The 27,204-nt window shown below is 34.6% G+C and overlaps 2 protein-coding genes across 2 annotated transcripts; both read right to left on the bottom strand.

Annotated features, from left to right (window-relative positions):
• Positions 1-288: 288 nt before the first annotated feature.
• LOC123902150 (polygalacturonase At1g48100-like) lies at positions 289-3,436 on the bottom strand. Its single transcript, XM_045951809.1, has 6 exons — positions 2,689-3,436; positions 1,993-2,160; positions 1,791-1,835; positions 1,467-1,674; positions 1,277-1,358; positions 289-992 (listed from the first exon to the last, which is right to left on the bottom strand). The coding sequence occupies exons 1-6, from the start codon at positions 3,154-3,156 to the stop codon at positions 491-493; spliced, it is 1,473 nt and encodes a 490-aa protein (XP_045807765.1). The 5' UTR covers positions 3,157-3,436; the 3' UTR covers positions 289-490.
• Positions 3,437-6,539: 3,103 nt separating this feature from the next.
• LOC123902151 (glycogen synthase kinase-3 homolog MsK-2) lies at positions 6,540-10,115 on the bottom strand. The gene is made up of 13 exons (XM_045951810.1): positions 9,773-10,115; positions 9,179-9,444; positions 8,800-8,892; positions 8,621-8,680; positions 8,267-8,539; positions 8,079-8,153; positions 7,922-7,978; positions 7,690-7,830; positions 7,556-7,606; positions 7,317-7,412; positions 7,149-7,232; positions 6,923-7,025; positions 6,540-6,835 (listed from the first exon to the last, which is right to left on the bottom strand). Exons 2-13 carry the CDS (start codon positions 9,305-9,307, stop codon positions 6,753-6,755), a joined length of 1,245 nt encoding a protein of 414 aa, XP_045807766.1. The 5' UTR covers positions 9,308-9,444; positions 9,773-10,115; the 3' UTR covers positions 6,540-6,752.
• Positions 10,116-27,204: the final 17,089 nt, after the last annotated feature.

Here is a 27,204-nt window from a genome sequence, read left to right on the forward strand (position 1 = left end):
CGATTGGTGGGCAGCAATTGGATTTAACCCGTGCACCGACTGTTACTTTATGTTACTACTCCGATCCTATATATAAGAGAAAATTTACTTTTTAGATTCATTAAGAATCTAATGTATCTAAACCATAATATGAATCAGGTACATTAGATTCTTAATGAATTTAGAAATTAAATTTTTTGGGGAAACATTAAATTTTAACTCAAAATATATCCATGGTCCATTTGTGATGGCAAATTGACAATAATAACAATAGTGGATCAAGAATATTTAGTATATCTTAGTCACAAATTCAAGCTAACAAGTGCAAACTTCCATTTCAAATTGAAAAAATATACAATACATAGTTAACAATTGGGGAGGAGCATCTAAAACACAACTCCTCAACAATCAAACCCAAATACTCAAAACCATACAACTATATATCTATAAATATTCCTTAACCACTTCCGTTGTAATTATATACACACACATTTCCACTATATAAGTGTCTTCAACAATGATCAATATCATTTGCTGGAATAGACTGAGGAACACCATCCAGCAAACAAAAAACTGGAGGAATTGTTAATGTCTCTGAATTTCCATAAGCATTCCAACAAAAAGCATCATTCAATATATCTCCTTGAGAAGGATAAAGCTCAATATCTGAGAGAGTTAAGTTAGTGCAAGGTACAGAGTCACTGCATGCAAAATGCATAGGGGGGTGTCTTATATCATAAGTTCCTTTTATACTTGTGTAAACAATGTCTGATACAAATACTGCAGAGGTTTTGTTGCTGCAATCTTTACTTAAGCAGTAAAATTGGTCAATTATAATTGGATTTTTTACTGTGTCCATGTGAATGTTATTGAATGTTACTCCTGATACTGATCCTGATCCACCTTGCCATGTCTTGATTCTAACACCATTATCTGATAACTTTATAACTGAATCCCTTACTGTTATGTTTGATACACATGCTTTAGAATTGTGGTTTCCCAAACTACCAATGCTGAATAAAATAAAAATTAACATTAAGTTCAAATAATAAATTACTAGTACAAATATATAAACCTTATAAATTGTGAATTTGGATTGTGCGCAGTTTAACCACATCTAGATCGTCTGATCAAGATTAGATAGTCCAAATTTCAATGCAGATGTCTAAAATGTGGAGTTATAAATCGGGTGTATAAATATGACTAACTGCATGTCGTCATTCATAACATTGTGACTGCATACAATCCAGATCCATATATTTATCGTAACTTTTGATAAAAGTAAGTAATAAATTACCTAATCCCATGACCTGGTCCACATGTAATGTTTTTTATGTCAACATCAAAGCAACCAGATCCAATGGAAACACAGTCATCACCTATAAAAGAAAAATTCATGAAATATATATATTGTTAATGCCTTCTCATATTACTGAAACAGATAAAGGGAGTTAGGGGATTACTTTGTAACTAACTAAATAACTAACCATTGGAAATGATGGAATTATATATTTTGACATCATTAGTATTTTCAATGTGTATTCCATCAGTGTTAGGGCTTAAAGCTGGAGCTGTTATGAAAATTGATTCAACATGGACACTTTGGCAACCATCAAATCTGAAATGGAATTGAGGACTGTTTTTTATCCTAAGTCCTTGTACTGTCAAATTGGAACTCATGAAAAACCTTATAGCCTGCAACATTAAAGTTAAAGTTATGAACAAATAATTATTTTCAATCATAATATTGCAATTACACAAACTATATATGTGTATAAAATACATAATAAATAAAGGTTTTGAAAACTTACAACTGGGCTGTCACAAGGTCCTGGCAATGTTGTTCCATTAGGTCCCTAAGACAATTATTTTTACAGATCAGCTAGTGTTTTAAGCATCAAAATTTAAATTAATTTAGATTCGTCGAATAATTAATGTATCTAATCTATAATATAATATATTAGATACATAAATTATTCAATAAATAGAAGCACGAACGAGTAATATATATACCTTATGAGGCTTACAAGGAAGGTCCCACCATTTTTGTCCTCTGCCATCAATAGAACCACTTCCTTCAAGTGACATACCATTGACTCTATAAAAGACCAACCATTGATGCTTGCTGTTGTTTTTTGGCCAAGATTCAGGTCCATCAGGTGTCATTATAGTGCCATCAACCTTCTCCATGTACACCAACAAAGTGGTCAGTTACTGAACTTTACCCTTAATTATTATGTAACTAAATGACCCAAAATTTGTAAAATATAAGATGACTTAATTAAACACTTGTAGTATAAAGTTCATCATATCATAAATGATCATGGATAACTATTTTATAATAAAATGATAAAATAAAGTTAAATTGTTTTTTATAAGTTATACATATTACTAAAAAAAGTTCAAATAGAGACTGAAATATAAAAACGGAAAAGGACAAAATTTATCTCTAATTTTACCGCTAAGTGTTAAAAACGCCAAATTTGTAAATGGAATTTATTTTATCCGTTGATTTTCAACTTATTTCAGTAGCGCTATAAGTTTTCATAAGCTATCCTGGATAGTTTACGAAAATAAATTGAAATCATATTATAAACATGTCATGAGTTGTTTTCATAAGTTCTACCAAATCGTTGGTCAAAAGTGCTTATGTCAATGGTTAGATAAGCTCAAATAAGTTAATTCAAGCATAGGGCCTAAGTACATTACCTTTAATACTAAACCACCTTTACAAGGACCAGTAAAGATACTAGATTGAACAATGAAGGAAAAACCATTAGGAACAAAGATAACATTAAGTGCTAATTCACTTTGACAAGCAGTATCCCAAGCCATTTTAAAAGACTCAGTATCATCACTTATTCCATCTCCAATGGCACCAAATTTTCTTACATCAAACAATCCAGATGCATTTTGATAATTATTCTCATCACTACTAGGTGAAGGACTAGGAGCTTCTTCATAAGAACCACTAGGTGCAAAGCTAGGAGCTTCTTGAGGAGCACTATAATATGGTGAAGGTAGTGGAGTAGGAGATAATGAAATTTCAGATGATGACTTATGAGAATGTGAGTAGTGTTTGTGTTTAGTATGAAAATGATGTCTAGCATGTATAGCAAAAAATAATGTAACAAAATATATAGAGAATAATATTGGAAAAATAGAAGAGTGCCTCATTTTGAAAAATCAAATAGTTTCTACTACTTGAGACTAAAATAAGAAAGGGGGTATAATATATAATATATATTCTACTAAAAATTAGGAAATAAATTAGGAAATTAACTTGAGATTAAGATAGCAATTGGCTTAGTGAGTGTTAACTGTAAACAACTAGATGAAAGGAATAAAGGCACAAATAGGAGCACTCACTAGTACTATAGAACACACAAGTTGTAACAAGTTAAATTGAGTTATAAGGTAATGGAATTGGATGGAAAACATGCAGAATAAGAAAGGTTTGGTTACTATATATAATAACAAGTTGTATAGTGGAGAATGTGGTAAGTTTAATCTAATATTTTAATGGGTTTAGAAGTGGGAACCGACAAATATACCTTGTAGGTATTGGTCTTTCTTTTTAGAATGTGGGATCTGCATTTGGCTATTTAGAAAAGAGCAAAATGGAATAACTAGAAGTCAGGCTGGTAGTGGACAAGCCTATCATGTTCTTCCCATAACTATAATATAGTATTAATTATTTTTTTTTTGTTTTTGTCTTAACTATAACAGATTTGTGAAGGATAATATGTTTTAAGAAAATAAAAATAAAAATTTTAAGAATTTATTATAATGATAATTGTTTCGGACTAGGTCAAGGTATAATACACGCGATCCAAGCGTTCCATGATTTAGCACAAATTCACTCCTTCGCGGAAGCTTCTCATATAAGTTAAGGGTAACAACATAATAGTAGTTCATGTAGACCCGTGTAACTAATATATGCTCCTCATACATTGGCGGAACCATTTGATCCATTATAACAGCTCTCATTGTAACAGTTCGAACCTTTTCTCTATGTATTTAGTATGCAATCCTGGCGATGTACCTCATGATCTTCTTTACCCCTTCTTTAGTAGAGTTTTTGCCTTCCATGGGAATCGAACCACGTATCATGAGGTTCAAGTACATTTTCAATCCATTCTCATTACCATTTGAGCTACTAGCTAGCTCAATTGGTAGAGAAGATCGTGAGGTATAGAGCTCAGAGGGGGTAGACAAGATCGTGAGGTGTTAGTGCCGAGTGAGGGGTCCGGGCTGTTACACTCATCATCTCAAAGAATACTTAATAGAAAGTATTACATGTTTGTAGTTAACCAATTGATTTTCATATAGGCTAATTAGTGCGCATGTATACTGGATGAAATAGTAGATTATGATAAGTCGAAACTTGAAACTATTAATTTTCAACCAAGATATTACTGTCAATATTGATATTGATGTGAATGTCACTAACTGAGGTCATACTCATTGTATCTTTATAATGCAAGTATTTCTAATTCTCACTATACACACAACTTACAGCAAGAACAAATTTTAGAACTCCTATTATTATTTTTGCCCAAAGTATCTTTTAATCGAAATTAGAGACAAATCTTTTAATATACAAAAATTTATGTAAATGCTGACTTCTATCAATAGGTGCTATTTCTTACGCATCAGCTAAGAATTGAACTCATGATCCAATTAAGAGATCGAATTATCTACCGTATGATGCATACATAATGTTAATAGTAATTAATTAACTAGGTAATAATGTTCACCTTTAATTCCACCAAGAACAGTTAAAATTAAGTTTAAAAAGTTGTCTGGACTACCCTATAGTGACGAGTAAAAGTAATATCATCAAGTTGCATCATGCATGGAAGAATGAATGCATTAATTTATAAGTTAATTAAGGATTTATTTGGCCGCAATTAATTAAAATATTGAATTATGATGATTGTACTATACTATACTATACTACAATAGTATTATCTTATATGTATCTTTAACCGTCCATCCACTTCAAAGTTGAGAATTGATACCTTATATGCATGCTTTGCTTCCACTCACAGTCACAACACCACTTACTCTATAACACCGCCCAAATTGATAAACCACACTATACCTGGTCAGGGTTGTTTGGTTTCTTCTGTCAAATATTATAGCTATAGCTAATCATTATAAATTTGTCTTACTTTGTTTCCTCAAACTCAAATGTGTACTATACAAGAGCTTTGGCCTTTGATTTCAATAATTAAGCAGTATAGATGGTAGATAGATGGTGTAACATGTTATGGATTTCTTTTGCTTTCTGTTTTCTTTTTCAGGAATGACTTATTTTGCATAACATGCCAGTGCCACATTCAATGGACTGGAATTGGTTCATAAAGTGTGACCTATATTTCTAGTAACTAATGGTACAGCCTTCCTTTCATATTATACCATTGTGTCACACCCTTTTAAAAAAAAGTAATTAGTAGTTTAGATTTATTTAACAAAAAGTATTGTGATGGTAAGAGTTTTGGGCCACTTAAAGTAAGTGTTCAAGGATTTGATTTCTGACTTTTGTGTGTGTAGAAAATTGGCTGAGAGGAAATGACCCATTTTGGATCACAACAGATTTGATGATAGAGATTAGTCGCTGTTAAACAACGGTAAAAACTTTATACAATATTGTTAAGTCCAAAAGATAAAGACTACAATGCAATAGTACGAGGTGTTGAAACCCCGATACAATTAACTAGTAACAAGTGCCTTAACGAGATGGGACATCGATCATACAATCAAACCTGATTCTCCATCAACTTGTAATTTGGCAAGATCTTCTGTACACCTTTGCTTCACAGTCAAGCTGAATTTGAGATTCTTAATTCATTCTATATATTTAACTCAACTCTACGTTGATGTTTTGTTAATTATATGCCAAATTGCCAATTCGAGCCTATAAACAACCCATTTTCACCAAAAGTCAACACAATGGTTGGTATCAGAAGGAGTATGCCTAACTTGCACAACCCCAATCTTTGTCCAACAGCAACAAAACCTCTTTTGCAAAAGTAGCATGAGTGTAAAAGTACGGAGGAGGAAGAGGCGTCCAAATGGACGCCATACGACTGAGATATATATTCTCTCTGGTCTCATATATAAGCAAAGATTCATTTTTCAGGTTCATTGAATAAATGATATAGTTGATCTATAATATGGATCAAATATACCAGTTATTGAACCTGAAAAAGGAATTTTTGCTCATATATAAGACTAGAGGAGTATATCTCAATGCGCTGTGGGTGGTTAGGGATCTTCTTCCCTACTGCATTGTCCTTTTTTTTTTATCATCAATAATACAGTTATTTCACTATTTGTGCATTTTAATTCTTATTTTCTATATTTTGTAGTTGCTACAATTCTAACATACTATTCCTTGAAAGCAAGACAATCTTAGAAGGAAAACTTACCATTATTAAGGGGCAATACCAACCAAACTTTAAGACATCCCTAACTAAATCATATTATAAAGTGGAACAAGTATTACACTAGAATAAACAAATTGTTATAGTTAATATAGTTAATACAATCAGTTAAAAGTTGAAGGTCAAGAAAACAATTAAACCATAACAGCAGAAAAAACAACAGATTGCAATTTGCAAGGTGAGGTGTTTTTTTTGGTAGAAATAATACAAACAAGTTATGGAACAAAAGGTAAAAGAGAAAGACTATTAACAACTTGAAAAACTAGATACAATTCTACAGACACTGAATAGATAATATTTACACAAGACAACATTCTAAGTCTATGACATAAACAAGGCACTTTGCTTTCTCGCGTGAGATGGAATCAGCTTCACCAGCATTTCAGCAGGCACTCCCTTAAGCTCTGTCAGATCACATACAACAATAACATTAGAGATAGTTCGATAAAAGGAAATAATAACATTAATACACGGATGAAATTAATTCTCACCATTGGCTTTGAAGTTAAATAGAGGAGGAAGATTACGCCCATTAGGTAAGCGGGTGTTTGGATCACGCAATTCATCAAAGAATGGATGAACCATGGCCTCCAACTATATTGCACAAGACACAAAACAATATAATTAAAATAATGCTATATTGAAATGATTGTATGAATATTTAAAAAGATTAAAGCTGTACTTAAAGTTTCCACATTGATAAAATTATATACTCACAGCTGTGCTTCGAAGATTTGGAGAGTATTGTAGTAGTCTTGAGACGAGATCCACAGCTTCTGCTGGCATACGCTTGCGAAAGATCTGATGATGAATATTCATATATATGTGATCAGCACTACAAAAATAATAGGTATAAATGGAAAGGCAAAAATAACATTACAATACCTTGTGCCATGGATGAGCTTTGATTTGTGGGAATTTGAATTCGGTGTAATTAGGATTCATACACTTTATTTCTTCCCTTGTTGGGGTACCTAAAACCTGCATGTGAATCACAAAAGTCTTAAGTAATGAAATATAGCATGGGATTGAACAGTGCAAGTATTCATGCAAAGAGAAAAAAAATTTACAATAAACAGAAAGCCTGGATTTTAAGGAGCAAAATATTTCAGATTTCATCTCACCTTGATAATTTCAACAAGTTGATCTACTCCACTTGCACCGGGAAAGAGAGGCTGACAAGAATATGAATTCATTATTAGTTTCTATGGAGATATGAATTCTAATTCTAAATAGACCGTACTTAATAGACACATACCTGGCCAAGCAATAGTTCGCCAAGTACACAACCAGCTGACCAAATGTCAATGGCTGTGGTGTACTCGGTTGCACCAAATATAAGCTCAGGAGCTCTATAATACCTAGAACAGATGTAAGATATGTTTGGTTCACCTTTGACCTGTCAAATATAAACAAAATTTATTCACAATCATATACCGGATAGACAGTGAAAACAAACAATAGGGTATCAAGGTGGAGAATAAACGAACCAGAACTTTTGCACTCCCAAAGTCACAAATCTTCAGCTGGTGGGTGTGAGGATTGACCTGTTATCAGATAACATTTGAAAGAGATAAGCATAATTTAAGTTGCATGATGCTGATAACACAAGAATAAGATATTAAATAAACAAGTTAACAAACATACCAGTAAATTTTGAGGTTTTATGTCCCTATGAGACACTCCAACGCAGTTATGAATGTAAGCTAGTGCTCTACATATCTACAAAAAAGAAACATAAGGAATGAGAAACAATAAAATGGTATGCACGGTAGATACCATAATATCTCTAGAATTTACGAGAAAAATATTTGATGAAGTACATAGAAACATACCTGGTAAGTATAAAGTTTTACATATATCAATGGCATCCTCTGATTCATTTTGCTGTAGTGTCTGATCACGCGATGGACAGTCTCAGGAACATACTCAAGTACCAAGTTAAGATAGAGCTCATCTTTTTCAGTTGTCGAAAAGAAACAATGCTTCAACGTTACAACATTGGGGTGGTCCAGAAGGCGCATTGTTTGTAATTCCCGGTTCTTGTACCTCTTGTCTTGAAGAACCTTCTTTATCGCCACAGTTTCACCTGTCTCCAAGCACTTTGCCTGCACAATAAATGAAAAAAAAATAAACATCAGTTTACTGCAAACGGTATTCAATTAAAAGCTGTCGTAGAAGGGACTAACCTGGAAAACTACACCAAATGATCCTTGTCCAACAGCACGCTCAGCCATGTAGCTTATTGTCTACGATCATAAAATTTGTAACAAACATCAAACAATGCAGAAATAACCATGCATTATGCAAATATGAAGACACGATGCAATAATAGTCCACACAACAAATAAAAAAAGCAGAAACTGACCTGCTTTGGTTCGCCATTTTTACCACCAATGGTAGTGACAATTACATGTCCTGCTTCAGTACTACTTCCATCTACCACATGTGCTTCCATTTCCTGCATTTTGTTTGACAAGTTTTGACATTAGCTTACTAAGGGTTTGTTTGGATAAACAATTTAATTAAGCACATACTGTACAAAATAAGCACTTATCATATAAATGCTTATGTATAAGTTATTTCCATAACAAAAGATAAAATAAAGTCTAACTATTTCCATATAAGCTATTAGTTGTTTTCATATAATCTCCCAAACAGTCTCACAAATGCTTATGCCAGTAGTTAAGATCATATAATTTAATTCAAACATACCTAAATATTTACAACATTTACAACGAAGTTACCTTATCATCCTTAATTTTCATGCCGAGTATCTCATCCGGTAACGTATCAGCAGCAGCAACAGCAGAAACTGAACTTGCATTTACATCTATTAATCCAGAAGCAGGTACTACACCCGCCGCAGTTGCCATCACCACAAGTAAAGTAGATCAAGAATATTTTTTTACAGCTTCAATTCAATCAATTAGGTCAAAAAAACCTTGTATAGAACCCTAAAGAGAAAACTAGCTTATTTATTTCAACACCAATATTATTTTATCAGCAAAATCTGCAAAAACACAAATGAAAATTCTTAATTAAATAATACTAAAATGGAGATTAAGCCAGAGAATGAACAACCAACATTTAATGTCCATAACTGAAAACCAACAAAAAAAATTAACAACGAAAATTAACTAATTTACAACGATTATAATAATAATAAAAATATAACAGAATTTATTAATAGATGCCAAACATAGATCAAACTTATGCAGATATAATTGAGCTGGATTGGTTAATTAATTAACAAATTAACAAAATAATCAAATTACAATCTAGAAATTGTAATGTTTGTTAGAAATATATAACAGAAAAACATGAGAAGAGAAACTTACGGATCGTGTGATTAATGGAAAACAAGAGAAGGGTGAAAACGGAGATGAATTAAGGAGAAATTGTTTCTGAGAAATGCAAAATGTTTTTGTTTTTGGTTTTGTTTTGTGGTGTTCGGTTTTATCTGTTATTTAATCGTATTAGTCAACAAACATAATATAAAGCGCAAGCTGAGACATTTCTTTCTTCATTTTTTCAGCTTTCAGCTTTTTTGACCGTTCAATGAAAATTAGGAGTACTAACCAAGACCTTTTCCTTTATCCTTTAATATATATTCACAAAAACATGGTGCATTAATTAATTGTTGATTTTCTTTTTTTTGACTGAATTACTTGTTGATTATATAAAATAAATAAATTAATAAACACATACACATGGTAAACTCATGGTACATTCTTTTTTTTTTAATATGTATACTAACTCCGTCTCATAATGAGGAGTCAGTTGATTGTGTCGCACATGTCAATGCATAATTTGACGATTAATATTTTTAATTATATAATAGTAAAAATTATAAAAATATGATATTTTGAAAATATTCATCGAGATAAATCCAACATCGTATATGTTAATATTTATTTTTATTTATTAATAAAAAAATAGAGCCAAAGCAAAATATATAAATAGTGCCTATAATCAAAATCACTAACTCATTTTTTCACGGAGAGAGTATTACACATGGTACATTCTTTTTTCTGAAAATATTCGGAATCTTACGAATTCAGAATATATCACTGGTTATCATTACAACACAATTTAATATTTTTAGTCAAAAAAATAATTAATTAATATCATGTTTTGAACTTCTTAATAATTTTGAGTATTTATCTTATAACTATATCTGCATCTGATATTAATTCACAGGTAATTTTTAGTTAACTTTCATACATATTACTTGTTTTTATTGATTATTGGATAAATACTTAAAATTATCCCGAGATAGTGTAAAAAAATCTTTTTTTTTTATAATTTATGACTTTTTTTTGGTACAAAATTTATGACTATTTTACCACTACAATATCAAACTAGTTTAACACGCCAGAAAAGTTGCATAACAGCATTTTGGTTTGACCAGGTGCTGTATATTTTATGATGAGCACCGGCAGCAATTCCTATATTGACATTCAAATTCAACTCAATACTTTCTAATCAATTTTGAACGCTGGTCATTGTTCAAGTGATTGATTATTTCATGTGTTGACTACAAATTCGAATTATTAGTGTGTTTTTTTTTTTTACAAATTCTTTGAATTTCATGATTTTTTTATTTATTTTATATTGAAGAGAACTGAACCCAGAATTTCATGATATATTATTGTATTTTTGAGGATTCACGAATGTAGTAGGAGAGGATAAGACTTTGGCAATGTTGAGATATGAGTATTATGAAAGAAAAACCCACAAACTTTATTTAAACAACTTGGAGGTATTTAGGTGTATATTTTTGGGTATTTTAAATTCTGATTTAGGTGCATATTTAAGTGATAATTATAAAACATAAAAAATAATAAGTAACAAAAATATGTCAAGTTTACGTAAAAAAAATATGTCAAGTCAACTTCAAAATCCTAAGTGGAAATGGTCTAGTTAGCATATTCAACTGCATGTCAGCTATTTTGTGTGATGCGTCAAATGACGAACTAAAATGATAGGAAACTGATATTACTAGACCTAATTGTAAGAATTTTTTCAGTGACAAGAATTCAAATTCGTCTACATTAGAGGTAGAAAAACACATATTACTGTATATTAAAAAAATAATTTAAAAATTCAGTAACTTATATATTCATGTTAAATATTTTTTAACTTAATAAAAATAATTTTGTTTATCAAACATATTCGGTTAACATAATAATTGCATTGTGAGTAATGAAGGTGTGAAAACACAAGAAGGGGGGGGTTGAATTGTGTTTTAGCTAAGTTAAAACTTTTTCAAGTTCTTAACTCAACTACGTTAGCAGCGGAAAAGTAACACAATAAATAACAAGTTAAGGAGATAGAGAGAGAGATCACACAAGCAATTTATACTGGTTCCTCTCACAAAACGAGAGTAGTCCAGTCCCCTTGCACTTCCAAGGGAGTTCACTATAATCACACAAGATTACACCTGCTCAAGCACACAAGCAAGAGACTTCACAACTATGCTCAAGCACACAAGCTTAAGACTTCACACTTAAACACACAAGTTTAAGTTTCCACACTTAAGCACACAAGCTTAAGTTTCCTCAAGTAATGGTAAAGTATATAAAAATATACAAATGCTCTTAGATGAACCTAAGGTGAGCAAATACAAATAGTACAGAGTATTTGGCTAAAGTGCAAAAACACTTGAGAAAGGTTCAGAGCTTGTATATCACAGAGTTCAGAGTTTGTTCAGCGCACGTTCAATTCTTGATAATTGTTTATAAGTTGCAGCTGATCCTTCTAGTATATATACCACTAGAAAAGAGTCGTTGCAAAAGGAGCCGTTGGAGTTGATAACCTTTTGTCTTCAAGCAGTCTGTCTTGATGCAGTTTGGTTGTATCCAAAACTAAGAAAGAGTTCCAGGTACTTTGACTGCTGCAGAGTGGACTTTCCTTATTCAGCTAACAAAACTGAAGACCCACGTTCTCAAGTTAGGACAGACAAAACAGAGGTAGCTGAACTGATCAGGCTTGAAAGGTCCTTTTCTTCATTGGTAGAAGAGTTGACTAGTAAAGAGAATCTTCACAGCTTTCAAAGAGATCTTCAGAGTTTGATGAAGCTCGTAGACAGACAAGAAGTACTGAAGTCTTCATCCTCTGAACGTTGTAACCTCTGAAGTCCAACATCTTCTGAGCGCTTGTGAACTTCTGAATTCACATCCTCTGAACTTCACTCAGAGCTTATATGATGCTTATATCTGCGCACTTAAAATAAATTTTTAGTCCTTCCAATTGTTTATTAATACTTTGTTATCATCAAAACCTTTATAGATTTAGGGGCAAACATTTTTAAATCAATTTTGTTCCAACAATCTCCCCCTTTTTGATGATGACAAACATAAGTATTAATTGACAATTGTTGTTAAATTAACTTATCATGTTTCTCTTAGGTTTATGAGGTTTGCAAGCTCCCCCTAAGATTGATACTCCATAAAGTCTGAACTTTATGTTTTATCCATGATATTTTAATTTAGTATAAGATTAAGATGTTTTGAAATAAAACAAATTTCATATCTTTCTTCAGAGTGAGAGGTTTGCAAGCTCTCCCCCTAAGTCTCATAAGGCTAAGTTAAAATTGCACTCTTAACTTATCCTTACTTATGAAATTTATTTCAGTTTCAACTAACTTAGTCTCCGCATTGAAATACGTAAGACAACTTAAAAGAAACAACTTTTAATTTAACAGATAAAAGCGAGATAAAAGGCGTGGTTTCAGTTTTGGAACATATCAATTAATGCGTAACTACTCCCCCTTTTGTCATTATCAAAAAGTAAAACAAAGTTATAAAACCAAGACAGTCAAAGAAGAAAGAGTGGTTGTTACAAAGGTGAATTAATTTCAAAAACAAAAACCAACGCGCTCAAGGGTTTATAAAAAGGAACAAGTTAACATGCCTGCTTCACGTAAAAACAAGAAGAAACAAGTGAAGCAAGAGAAGGTTGGAATAATGAAAAGATTCAGTTTACGCATCGCAGATTTTAAGAGAAGGAAAGAAGACGAAAAACGCGAAGACGATGAGAAGAAGAAGAAAGATAACAAGAAACCACAAGATGCTGAGATAATAATCATCTCATCAGACTCTGAAGCTGAAGAGAATGAAGATGATGCTGACTATGTTGAGTTCTTGGCTGGCTATGTTCCAGAAGAGGAACAAGAAGAAGAAGAACAAGAGCAAAACCCAGATCCCATTGAAATATCATCAGAGGATGCTGAGGAGAAATCAGAGATTTCTTCTGAGTTTTATCCATCTGATTAGGATTAGGTTGTCTTTTTCTTTTTCTTTTTACCAATGTACTCAACATTATCAGATCATTAATAAAAAATTTTGATTTTAGAAAGCATCTTGTGTTCTTATGTTCTAATTTAACAAAGAAAAGAATCACAAGCAAAACAAACAAAACATATAATAAACCACATAATAAGAAAAATTGTTCAGAGGATAAAACAGAGAATAAAAAGAAAGCATAAAACATGTGCAGAGAATCCTAGGGTTTCTTAAGAAAGGCTAAGAGTTGGTCAAATTTATCATTCAAGGATCCCACATTGGAAACTAAACCATCCACCTTGGTTTCCAATGTCTCTTGAGCAGCTCTTTGACGTTCTAGACCTTCTTGCTGTTCCCTCAGGGCTTCTTGAAATATTTGCAACTGATCCGCCATAACAGGAGCTTGATCTTCAATCACAGGTTCTGGTTCTTCAACTAAAGGTGCCTTGCCTTTATCAGAGGGTTCACCTTCCTCTGGATAGTCTATCATCAGCACATCCTCTTGATTCTGAGAAGCAAGCACATCCAGTACATCCTCTTCTGTGGCATCTTCATTCTGTAGCTCATTTGCCAACTCAGCAACTCTAGCAGCAGCTTCTTCCAGACGTTCATTCTCAGTCCGTTGATCCTCAAGACGTTGCAGAAGAGTAGAATCAACCCAGCAATCTTTGAATTCAGACATACGCCTCACAGCAGCAGCTATAGCAACAAGCTTAGCACGCTCATGCTCTTCATGATTGAATGGCGTTAACCTTTTCAACTCAGCCCTAGCCAGACTGTCCCTCATGAAGCTTATACCTTCCAGATCCCGCTTACCAATAACAGCCTTAACCTTTGCAGCAGCAACATCCAAAGCATTGCAAATCCTTGCCTTAATGCTTGATACTTCAAGATCCACATCAGAAGGACAAACTAAGAACCTGTCCTTTATTGTAGATAATCTAAGCAAGTCTTCATGAAATTGAGTGGATAGATTTCTAAAAGTGTTGGATGATGATGGTGAAGGATTGGGAATGGTAGAGAGAGTAGGTATTTCAGGAGTAGGGTTGTCAATAATCACAACTTCTACCTCTGAAGGCTTGGGAGCACAAGTGTGAATACGCTCAGGAGAAGCATGTTCAGCACTTGGGTTAGGATGGGGTTCAGGGGTTGGTTCAGATGATGAGATGTCAGAAGTGGATTCAGGGTGAACATGTTCAGGAGATGGTTCAGGAGATTTATGTTCAGGAGTTGGTTCAGGAGCAATTTGTTCAGGGGTTGGTTCAGGAGATTTGTGTGCAGGGGTTGGTTCAGGAGGTGGAGAGGATTGTTTTGTGGGAGAGGTTGGTTTAGTGACAGGAATATCTGGTTGAGGTTTAGATGGTGGAATGTCAGGTTGAGGTTCAGGTTGAGGTGATGTAGATTTTGGAGGTGAGCTAGATTTGTGTTGAGTTTCATGAGAAAAAGGGTGATTATTAAGAGGGTCAGGGCTCAGATGTTTTTCAAGTTCAGATAGGGGGTTATCAGAGGTTGAAATATCAGAGGTTGGTAAGATGGTTTTGAGAGGTTTGGTGTAACCTAATCCAATCTCTTTTTCATTAAAGACATACTTAGAAGACTTACCTTTATCTTTAGGAGTAGGAGCAGGTTTTTTTCTCAAACGAGTAGCAAGAGTCTCCTCATCAGATTCAGTCTCATCTTCTGATGTAGATCCTTCAGATGAACTGTCTGAACTATCTTCCTCAATAACAATAGGCTTTTTAGAAGCTCCCTCAGCAGCCTTGTTTGCAGTTTCTTCATGCTTCCTCTTAGTTCTCTGTTCAGCCATAGATTGCTCAACCTTAACCTTCTTCTGAGCAAGAAGATCTGGCTTAACTTGCTCATCCTGAGAATCAGCTTTTCTCTTTGGTTTCCTCTTAGGGTTATACAGATTGACAGGAGCAGGAGGAATCATACTCCTATCAACAACAAAACCTTCTTGTCTGAGCACTTCCAAGTAGCCTTGAATTACATGCTCAGCATCAGCTTCAGATATAAGTGGATAGCCTGCGACATACAGACGATCCTCAAGCCTAACAGTGAACTCTTGTGGGGGAGCAACAGGCTTAGATGCAATCAAACGCATCTTGGACAGAAAGTTAGCGTTCAGAATTTCTGGATAGAACCTCTTCTCAACCAATTCAGGGTGGAATTTCCTCAAGTTCTGAACAACATGACCTTGATGCAGAAGGTCAGACAACAGCCTAGGATAAACTATAGTAGTTTTCCTCTGAGATTTACTTGCAAAAATGGCTTCACAAATACGTTCAAAAAAGTAATCTCCAAGATTAACCTTCTTTTCAGTCAGAAGAAAATACAGCAGATGACGATGAGTCCAGGAGATAGTATCAGTCCCACCAACCCTTGGACTGATAGCTGCTAGGATGATCTTGAAAAGAACTCTACATTCATCAGTCAGACCCTTTACTTTCCCTTTTAAAGAGAAATCTGTGCAAATGAGATGCAGAAGATCATCCCTGTATCTTGTATCCTTTTCAAACACATCTAACTCTATCCCAGAGTTAGGTAGACCAAGAAGAGCATTGAAATGAATAGGCGAGATTGCCATGTTCATCCCACAGATATTTGACCTAATCTGTACACCTGTATAATCCAGCAAACCCATTTCCTTCCTAGTTTTACCTTTCAGACTAGGATCTCTTTCTATTGCAGCAAGCTCTTCCTTCTTAGCTTCATGCTTATCAAACACCTTTGCTTTCATCCAGAATTTCTTCAACAAATCTGGATAAATGGGACCATTAAGCATGTCGAAGTACTTATCCCATCCCTGAGCGATAAAGTACTTTTTAACATCAAACCCATTCGCTTGTAGACCATCGAAATCAACCATCTTCTCTGAAAGAAAAGTAAGTTCAGATTCTGGGAATTCCATCTCATTCCCAACAATCTGAAGATTCTTGAATATGAACGGTGGAATCCTTTTTGAAGAAGAAGACGAAGCACCAGCCATTGTTGGAGATTAGGGTAAGGTTTGGAAGACTAACGAGAGAGAAAGAAATTGTGTTGGAGGTTTAGAGAGAATATGAAAGTGTAGGTTGTGAAAGTGAATAGTGTGCAAGTGTATTGTGTAAGTTTATTTAAATGAGTACAGTTAACACGAAAATAGCAAATTTGGGAAGTTACGCTAATTGACAGAAAGTTGAATACCAAAAATCATCATTAACCACCCACTACCTGACACACGTAGACCACGTGCAGAAAATTTACTCGGTAACTGCTATTTTAATGGACAACTGTTCAGCAGTGAATACTGAACGTTTCCCACTTAAATAGTTCAGAGCCTCTGAGTTATTTAAAATTCTCTATCAGAGTCAAGTACTTCAGAGCTTGTGTTTCAGATGTTCTGAATCATAAGTTCTGATATACATAACCTCTTACACTTTAATTGCCAAAAACAATTTTTCATTCAGAGATTGAAAACATGTTCAGATGTTTCTTTATAAAATCAAATCTTTCAACAGATAAAGCTTTAGTAAATATATCAGCCCATTGATTTTCAGTATCAACAAACTTAATATCTATAATGCCTCTCTGAACATAATCTCTGATAAAATGGTGTTTAATTTCAATATGTTTGGCTCTAGAGTGTAGGATAGGATTTTTAGATAAATGAATGGCTGCAGTATTATCACAATATAAAGGAATATTGTTACTGCTTACCTGGTAATCTTCTAACTGATATTTTAACCAGAGTAGTTGTGTGCAACACTTAGCTGCTGAAATGTATTCTGCTTCTGCTGTAGACAAAGCTATAGTAGTTTGTCTCTTACTAGCCCAGGAGATAAGGTTTTCACCAACAAATTGACAATTGCCACTTGTGGATTTTCTTTCAATTTTATCTCCAGCATAGTCAGCATCACAGAATCCATTTAGCACATAATCATTGGATTTCTTATAGAGAAGTCCAAGATTAGTTGTTCCTTTCAGATACCTAAAGATTCTCTTTACAGCAGTAAGATGAGATTCTCTGGGATCTGACTGGAATCTTGCACATAAGCAAACACTGAATAGAATATCTGGTCTAGAGGCTGTCAGATAGAGTAAGGAACCAATCATACCTCTGTAGACCTTTTGATCTACCTTTCCTTCATCATCTGACTTGCCCATGTTGGTAGTTGGATGCATAGGAGTATTCATTATCTTGCAGTCATCTAGATTGAATTTCTTCAGAAGTTCTTTAGTGTATTTTGATTGATGAACATAAGTTCCTTCCTTCTTCTGATTGATTTGAATTCCAAGAAAGAACTTCAACTCTCCCATCATGCTCATTTCAAATTCATCCTGCATTATCTTAGAAAAACTCTTGCACAAAGCAGCATTAGTTGAACCAAAAATAATATCATCAACATAAATTTGAATGATTAAGATGTCTTCTTTGGTTGTCTTTCTAAAGAGTGTGCAGTCAACCTTTCCTTTCTCAAAACCTTTTTCAAGAAGGAAATTACTGAGTCTGTCATACCAAGCTCTTGGAGCTTGTTTCAGACCATACAGTGATTTCTTCAGTTTAAAAACATGTTCAGGGTTTGAGACATCTTCAAAACCAGGAGGTTGCTTAACATACACTTCTTCAGAAATAAAACCATTTAAGAAGGCACTTTTAACATCCATTTGATATAAGGTTATTCCATGATTAACAGCATAAGATAGAAGTAACCTGATAGCTTCAAGTCTAGCAACTGGTGCAAAGGTTTCAGTATAGTCAATCCCCTCTTGTTGACTATAGCCTTGTGCAACCAATCTAGCCTTGTTCCTTACCACTTCACCTTGTTCATTCAGCTTGTTTCTGAATACCCATTTTGTTCCAATAATGTTCTTGTGTGAAGGTTTAGGCACTAGAGTCCATACATCATTCCTTTGGAATTGATTCAGCTCTTCTTGCATTGCTACAATCCAAGCATCATCTTTCAGAGCTTCATCAATCTTTGATGGTTCCATCATTGAGATAAGACCAACTAAAGATTCCTCATTTCTTAGTTGAGATCTTGTTTTCCTTGGACTATCCTTGTTGCCTAAGATCAGTTCCTCTGGATGTGATGATTTGTACTTGAAAGTATTTCTTGGGGGATCATCATCTTCAGACTCATCAACACCAGGTTCAGCAGATGCTTCAGTACTTGGTTGTTCAGAGTCTGTAGGAACTATTGTGTTCAGAGGTACTTCAGAGAATGGATGTTCTGAGTAGTTTGGAATATCTGAATATTGATCCTCTGATACCTGAAATCTAGATAAACCTTCCACAAGCTCTGACACTTGGTCAGGCTCTTTGTCATCAAATTTGACATGCATACTTTCTTCCACAGTGTGTGTTTCAGAAATATATAGTCTGTATGCTTTTGAGCGTTCAGAATATCCTATAAAGATACCCTTATAACCTCTAGCATCAAATTTCTTTAGATGGACTTTGTTATTTAAGATGTAACACGTGCATCCAAACTGATGAAAATAAGAAATATCAGGTTTTCTTCCTTTGAACAATTCATAAGCAGTTTTGTTCAACTTAGATCTGATATAGATTCTATTTTGAACATAACATGCTGTGTTTACAGCTTCTGCCCATAAAAACTTTGCTACATTTGTTTCATGCATCATGGTTCTGGCCATTTCTTGCAGAGTTCTATTCTTCCTTTCTACAACCCCATTTTGTTGAGGAGTTCTAGGAGAAGAGAATTCATGCAGAATGCCAAATTTTTCACAAAAGTTTTCAAAAGGTTCATTTTCAAATTCTCCACCATGATCACTTCTAACTTTTAAAATAGTGTAGCCTTTTTCATTTTGAATTTGTTTGCAGAAGATGCTAAACTCATCATAAGCTTCATCTTTTGTTCTTAGGAATTTTACCCAAGTCCATCTACTGTAATCATCAACAATCACTAATCCATACTTCTTTCCATTGATTGAAGCAGTGTTAACTGGTCCAAAAAGATCAATGTGAAGAAGTTCCAATGGTCTTGAGGTAGAGACAATGTTCTTAGGTTTAAAAGATGACTTTGTAATCTTTCCTTTTTGGCATGAACCACAAAGTGTGTTTGAGTGATATTTAATTTTAGGTAAACCTCTGACAAGGTCAAGCTTACTAAGCTTAGAGATTAACCTCCAGTTAGCATGGCCTAACCTCTTATGCCAGATCCATTTTTCTTCACTCAAGGTCAAAAGACACATCACTTTTTGTTCATTCAAATCAGAAAGATTAATTTTATAAACATTGTTCTTTCTCAGACCTTTGAAAATCATGGTGTTATCAGATTGTTTAGACACAGTACATGATTCCTTATTAAAGACAACTACATAACCATTGTCGCAAAATTGACTTATGCTCAATAGATTATGCTTAAGTCCATCAACTAACCAAACATCATTAATAGATAGGGAGGAATTACCTACTGTACCTGTACCTATTATCTTTCCTTTCTGATTACCTCCAAAGCCAACAGAACCTCCTTCTTTCATGGTTAGCTTGGAAAACAGTTGTTTGTCACCAGTCATGTGCCTTGAACACCCACTATCCAGATACCATGAATGATTCATGATACTTCTTTGAGTGATAGGCTGTATGAGAAACAACTTTAATCACTACAATGGAACTCTTTATCACAGTTAATGATAAAGTCATCCCAATATTCTTCCTCTTCATTGATCAAGTTCTGATTGTTCACTTGAGAACTTGTCAGCCATTGGTCAAGGACATAAGCCCTTCTTCCTTTGCATAGAACTTGTTTCCAAACTCTAGGTAGGACATATCCTTTCCTAGTTGGTAAATCTGAATGATACATAATTTCAGCTTTTGGTACCCATCTTCTGGGTCCACGCTTGTTAGTCCACAAATGATTACTGTGTTGTTGAGTGTGAGAGAAGGATTTTGGTTTGGAATAATAACTCTTTTGAAAATATTTCTTAGTTTGAGTTCTGTTATTATTCCAGGACTTGGATTGTTTATGCTCCCAGAGTTTGTATTTATCACCAGTCCATTGATTTGACTGGTTATACTTACTGACTCTAGAATCATAAATAACCTTAGTCCTATGTTGCCTCTGAGGTTTGAGGTTTGACTTTCTTTTAAAAACTTCTGAGCCTTTAGGTTGACTTTTCTCATGAACTGGAGTTCCTCTGGTTCCAGAAGTTGAAGCCTCAGATTTTGAAACTTTCAGAACATCTGAACTGATACTGTCAAGTTCTGAATAGCTTTTATCTTCTGAGCTTTTCTTCCCAGATCCTGAGGAACTTGGTTCCTCTGAGTTGTCATTTCCCAAATCTCTCAGATTATTATCCTCATCTTCCAGAGTACCAAATTTCTTTCCTTCTTCACTCTGAGGTACAACATAGTAAACCCAAGATTTTCCAACCTTTTTGGGATAGGTCTTTAGCTTTGAATATGTTCTACCATATTCATAGCCAAGTCCCTCTCCTCTATGTCTGATCACCGTCGTTTCGTGATCAAAGATAAATTTAAAATAAGAGTAGTACAAGGTAGTTAACCTTGGTCGTCTCCCAAAGACTCGCAATAGTATTCAACGATTATTAGAACGATTAAACTGTAAATTGGGGGTTTTTTTGATTGCGGGAAACAGTTGAAAGAAAAGATTAAGGATTCAATTAATTAAAGACGATCGATCCATTTGTTTAGGCAAACTTCAATTGTTTATCCATCACAGGTTACTAAAGTAAATTCATTCAAAGTCTATGCTCGGCTGATACAAACATGATTATACAAGCGATTATCAGGTTCGTAGAATTTCATTCGATTAAGCAACGAATGCGTTCAACCAACCGTGGGCAGTGAACAAGCGTCACTACCATGGTTGATATCCTTACAAAATTCGGTCAGCCCTATTGCTAAGCGCGATAGTTTATATTAATTTCTATTCGAACAAATTTAAACAAGCGTTGAATTGATTCGAATAATTTTTGAAGGCACGAACACGAATAGATTAAGCATACAAATTCGAGTTTGTGCACATAATATAAAGCATGAGAATTAATATAAAAGAGCAATAGACATATGAAAGAAAGTATTCAATATTAGAACCGAACCTCAGGAATACAAGTTGAAGTTTCCTTTACCGATGGATCAACCTAGGGATTTTAGTTCCTCATGAACATAGCCGAAATTCAAAGATGTATTTTGTGAATAGTGAATTCGTGAAAACAGTGGTAACCCTGACCTAGGTCATAATTCGTTCTTAAATAGCAAGCAAAACGGGCCTCAAAACAATTGGGCCGAAAAAGATATGATATGCTGAAAATAAAATAATTGAATCTTTATTAAGTCTGGAACATTGACGAGTAAATATGACTCCTTTGCGCTCTGAATTGGCTTTCGGCCTCAACATGAAAGTTGTAGCTCTTGATCTTAGCTTTCCAACGCAACTGACCGCGCCTTAATCCGATACTCCTAGCTCAAGTTATAGTTTGCACAATGAGAAGGTGTCAAATTACTGTTTATTACGAAAATAAATAGCAAATCTTAAATAGTAGTAAAACTGGACTCTAAACACAAAACATGATAAAAACACTAAATTAGCAGGAGAAATCATAAAATTGCCATAGCACAGAGTGATTAAAAAGTGCACTAAAATGCACTGATCAAATTCCCCCACACTTAAGCTTTTGCTCTCCGTGCAAAACTCACAATGAAAAACTTAAAAATAAATTTTTTTTTGAAGTCACAAGCAGTCAACATATCCCAGGTTTTCAAGCTTCAAGCCTTGGGTAAAAATTCAAAGATTGGCACAACTCTTCCCTATCGACTTTCAATGACAACCTTGCGTGTGTGTGTACTGTCTCCTACTGTCAACCAAAGTAATGTAAAGATCCCTCTCTGAAACTACCAATTCTAAATGCTAAGTGTCATTCTTTTCCTATAATTTTTGGGTTTAACCAGGATTTCAGCCTAGGGGGGGCTTTTTCTTTTCAAGACATCCAGAGCTTTTCAATTTCAACACAGGGGCAACTTCTTTCAAGCTTTACTACTTATTATTATTATTATTATTTATTATTTTAATTAAGTTTTAGGACTACTCTACCTTTTCACCTGATGGGATCTCGTTTGTTGCGAGTCCAACCTGTTACTCCGAGTAAAGCATCCTTTATAGCACTAGTTTTAGGACTACTCCACCTTTTCACCTGACGGGATCTCGTTTGTTGCGAGTCCAACCTGTTACTCCGAGTAAGGCATCCTTTACAACACTTGTTCCTCCATATATTTAATTTAATTTTTTTTAGATATTGTTTTTAGCTCTCAAGAAGTTTCCCTTTTCCTTCAATTAATAGCAATGATCAGTCTATCCTTTACTTAGCCTTACCCCCACACTTAGTTCTAATCGTACCCTCCATTATATTCAAATTCAGAGAACTTAGTCTAGAGAATGTGTATTTCAGAAATTTATCTAAACATTAATAAGTTTGACAGTGTTCAAGCAGTTGTGCATAAGGGTGCAAAGACTATCATGTCAAGTATCAAAACAAGAATTTCCAAAAATTTCACCAACCCTATAGCTATCTGCCCTAGCCTTAGAACATGTGACCACTCATGACAATTTTTTTTTTTATTTTTTTATTTGATTTTATTTAAAATAGACAATGATAATATAAAATGTAAATGTCCCTCCCCCACACTTAAAACAGACAGTGTCCGCAATGTAATAATAAACACAAAGTGAGAGTAAAGGAAGGAACACACCCGAGGGGCTAAGGTGTAGCGGCTGGGGTGTAGGAAGGCTCGTCCAAGGAGAGCTCTTCAACAGGTGCTTCATTAGGCATCGAACTATCATGGAACAACTTCAGCCGTTGTCCATTTACTTTGAAAACTTCGCCAGTGCCTGTACTTCTTGTTTTTGCTTCTTGCATTTCCATATTACAGCTTCTCACCACCTTGGCTTCCTCTTCAAGGAGAATCCAGTTCATGCACATTGTAGGGATGATGCCCGGTATGTCTGCTAAGGTCCACCCGATTCCCTTCTTATGCTGCTTCAAAACCTGCAAAAGCTTTTCTTCCTGTTCCTGTTCACAATCAAGGTTAGAAGAAATAATCACAGGTGGCTTTTCATTCTCCTCTAAGTAGGCATATTTCAGATTTTCAGGAAGTGGTTTAAGCTCTAAGGACGGTGGCTGGTCTATGGATGGTTTTGTTGGAACATCCGGGATGTCAAGAACTTCAACTGCGCAGACCGCTTCATTGACATCTTCTCCTTCACCTGTATGTAAGTTATTATCTTTTGTTTTTGCTGTCCTCATGAATGGTCGGCCTAGAATGATGGGTGCCCTGCTGGAATTAGTTTCTCCCTCCATATCCAAAATGTAGAAGTCTTGCAATGAGAACGGAAAGGCTCTCAGCTTAACATGATCTTCCGTGATACCTTCAGGCCTCAATGGCGTGGAGCATACAACCTGAAACTCCTTCAAATGTTTATGAGGGTCCTCACCTGCAAGACCATTAAACTTTGGCAGCAAGTGTATTAAACCAGATTTTAGTTCAAAAGGTACATCAATGTCAGAATATTTAATACACAAGCCATTGTAATTAACATCTGGAGCAGCAAGCTGCCTTAGTGTTTGTTCAGCAGCCATGTTATGCAACAAGTGACAAACAACAATTACAATAATTCCAACTATGCCCCTAAAACGAAAATAGGTGAGGAAAATAGAAAACGAATCAAACGGAGTGTAATAAAATCTAAAAATATCACGAAAAATCTAATTAAATCAAATTGAGATTGCACAAATTTTTTTGGATTTTTTTGAAAATATGAAAACAGTAAAAAATTAAAATAAAATAGAAAAACAAGGAATTTCGGATTTTTAGGCTGCTGTCACCTATTTTGTCCCAAAATAGGGGATTTTGATTTATGATTTTTTTCTGATGAAATCGAGCGGTCAGAAGGCAAAACAGATGCAATTTATGCCCTAACTAGGTTTAGGCGTGAGCCTACGGCAAAACAGCAGAAATTCGCAATTCTAATACTGGTTAAACACAATTTTGAGTCCCCGGCAACGGCGCCAATTTGATCACCGTCGTTTCGTGATCAAAGATAAATTTAAAATAAGAGTAGTACAAGGTAGTTAACCTTGGTCGTCTCCCAAAGACTCGCAATAGTATTCAACGATTATTAGAACGATTAAACTGTAAATTGGGGGTTTTTTTGATTGCGGGAAACAGTTGAAAGAAAAGATTAAGGATTCAATTAATTAAAGACGATCGATCCATTTGTTTAGGCAAACTTCAATTGTTTATCCATCACAGGTTACTAAAGTAAATTCATTCAAAGTCTATGCTCGGCTGATACAAACATGATTATACAAGCGATTATCAGGTTCGTAGAATTTCATTCGATTAAGCAACGAATGCGTTCAACCAACCGTGGGCAGTGAACAAGCGTCACTACCATGGTTGATATCCTTACAAAATTCGGTCAGCCCTATTGCTAAGCGCGATAGTTTATATTAATTTCTATTCGAACAAATTTAAACAAGCGTTGAATTGATTCGAATAATTTTTGAAGGCACGAACACGAATAGATTAAGCATACAAATTCGAGTTTGTGCACATAATATAAAGCATGAGAATTAATATAAAAGAGCAATAGACATATGAAAGAAAGTATTCAATATTAGAACCGAACCTCAGGAATACAAGTTGAAGTTTCCTTTACCGATGGATCAACCTAGGGATTTTAGTTCCTCATGAACATAGCCGAAATTCAAAGATGTATTTTGTGAATAGTGAATTCGTGAAAACAGTGGTAACCCTGACCTAGGTCATAATTCGTTCTTAAATAGCAAGCAAAACGGGCCTCAAAACAATTGGGCCGAAAAAGATATGATATGCTGAAAATAAAATAATTGAATCTTTATTAAGTCTGGAACATTGACGAGTAAATATGACTCCTTTGCGCTCTGAATTGGCTTTCGGCCTCAACATGAAAGTTGTAGCTCTTGATCTTAGCTTTCCAACGCAACTGACCGCGCCTTAATCCGATACTCCTAGCTCAAGTTATAGTTTGCACAATGAGAAGGTGTCAAATTACTGTTTATTACGAAAATAAATAGCAAATCTTAAATAGTAGTAAAACTGGACTCTAAACACAAAACATGATAAAAACACTAAATTAGCAGGAGAAATCATAAAATTGCCATAGCACAGAGTGATTAAAAGTGCACTAAAATGCACTGATCAATGTCTCATGACATTATAAACAAGATTAGCAGCTTTGCTCTTACCAAGGTTGAGATGCACAAACTGTTGAAGAGCCATTTCTTGCTCATCAGTAGGTTTGTGACACACAGCACAACCCTTTTCAAGATCATTTACTCTATTCAGAGTTTCTTGATATAGACCTTGAAAATGTTCTGCTTGTTCAGTCAGAGTGTTAAGGTTTTCTTGTAAAACTTTTTGTTTACTTAACACTCTGAGATGTTTCTCAATGACCTTGTTAAGTGCAGTTATAAGTTGAGATTTAGAACAGTCAGAAAATACCTCATCAGTTACTTCTGAATCTGATTCTGATTCATCGTCTGAGTCTACATCTGAGTCAGTTGAAGCCATCAGGGCTAGATTTGCTTCTTCTTCTTCCTCAACTTCTTCCTCAGATGATAGCTCTTCAAAAGTAGCCATCAGACTCTTTCTCAATTTACTCTTGAATTGTTGCTTCTTTGAGCTGTATCTTTTGCTTTTGTCTTTAGCAGACATTTCTGGACAATCAGCAATAAAGTGTCCTGGCTTCTTACAGTTGAAGCAGTTCTTCTGATCATCCTTTTTGCTGACAAAATTTCTGGAGCTGTTTCCTCTGAAATTTCTTTTGTTAAATCTGTTCCATTGCTGAAACTTGGTGAATAACGCAAACTCATCCTCATTCATCTCATCCTCTTGACCATCAGCAGAAGATTCTTCTTCAATATCAAGAAGCTGAGTCTTAAGAGCCTTAGAAGTAGTCTTAGTTGACTGTAAAGCCACTGACTTAGACTTCTTCTTAGTTTCTGAGTCAGCATCCAGAACCATCTCATGGCTTCTGAGATTGCTTATCAGAGCTTCAAGACTCAGAGTCTTGAGATTTTGAGCTTCCTCTATTGCAGTGACCTTGGGTCTCCAAGCAATAGGAAGACTTCTCAGAATCTTCTGAACATGGTCATAGGTAGAATAACTTCTCTTAAGAGCTTTAAGACCAGATACAAGGATTTGAAACCTTGTAAACATAGTCTCAATGTTTTCATCTTGTTGCATAGTGAAAAGTTCATATTGTCTTATCAAAAGACTAGCTTTAGCCTCTTGAACCTTTTCATTACCATCATAGGTAGCACACATAGAATCAAAGATAGATTTAGCAGTAGACTTGTTCTCTATTCTGACATAGTCCTCATGTCTAATAGCACCAACAACAATGTCCTTTACTCTATGATGTTTTGTGTAGATTTTTAGGTTAGCTGGTGTGAGTAACTTTCTATTCTCCATGGAC

Source organism: Trifolium pratense, linkage group LG1, assembly GCF_020283565.1.
Source record: "Trifolium pratense cultivar HEN17-A07 linkage group LG1, ARS_RC_1.1, whole genome shotgun sequence".
Taxonomy (NCBI): Eukaryota; Viridiplantae; Streptophyta; class Magnoliopsida; order Fabales; family Fabaceae; genus Trifolium; species Trifolium pratense.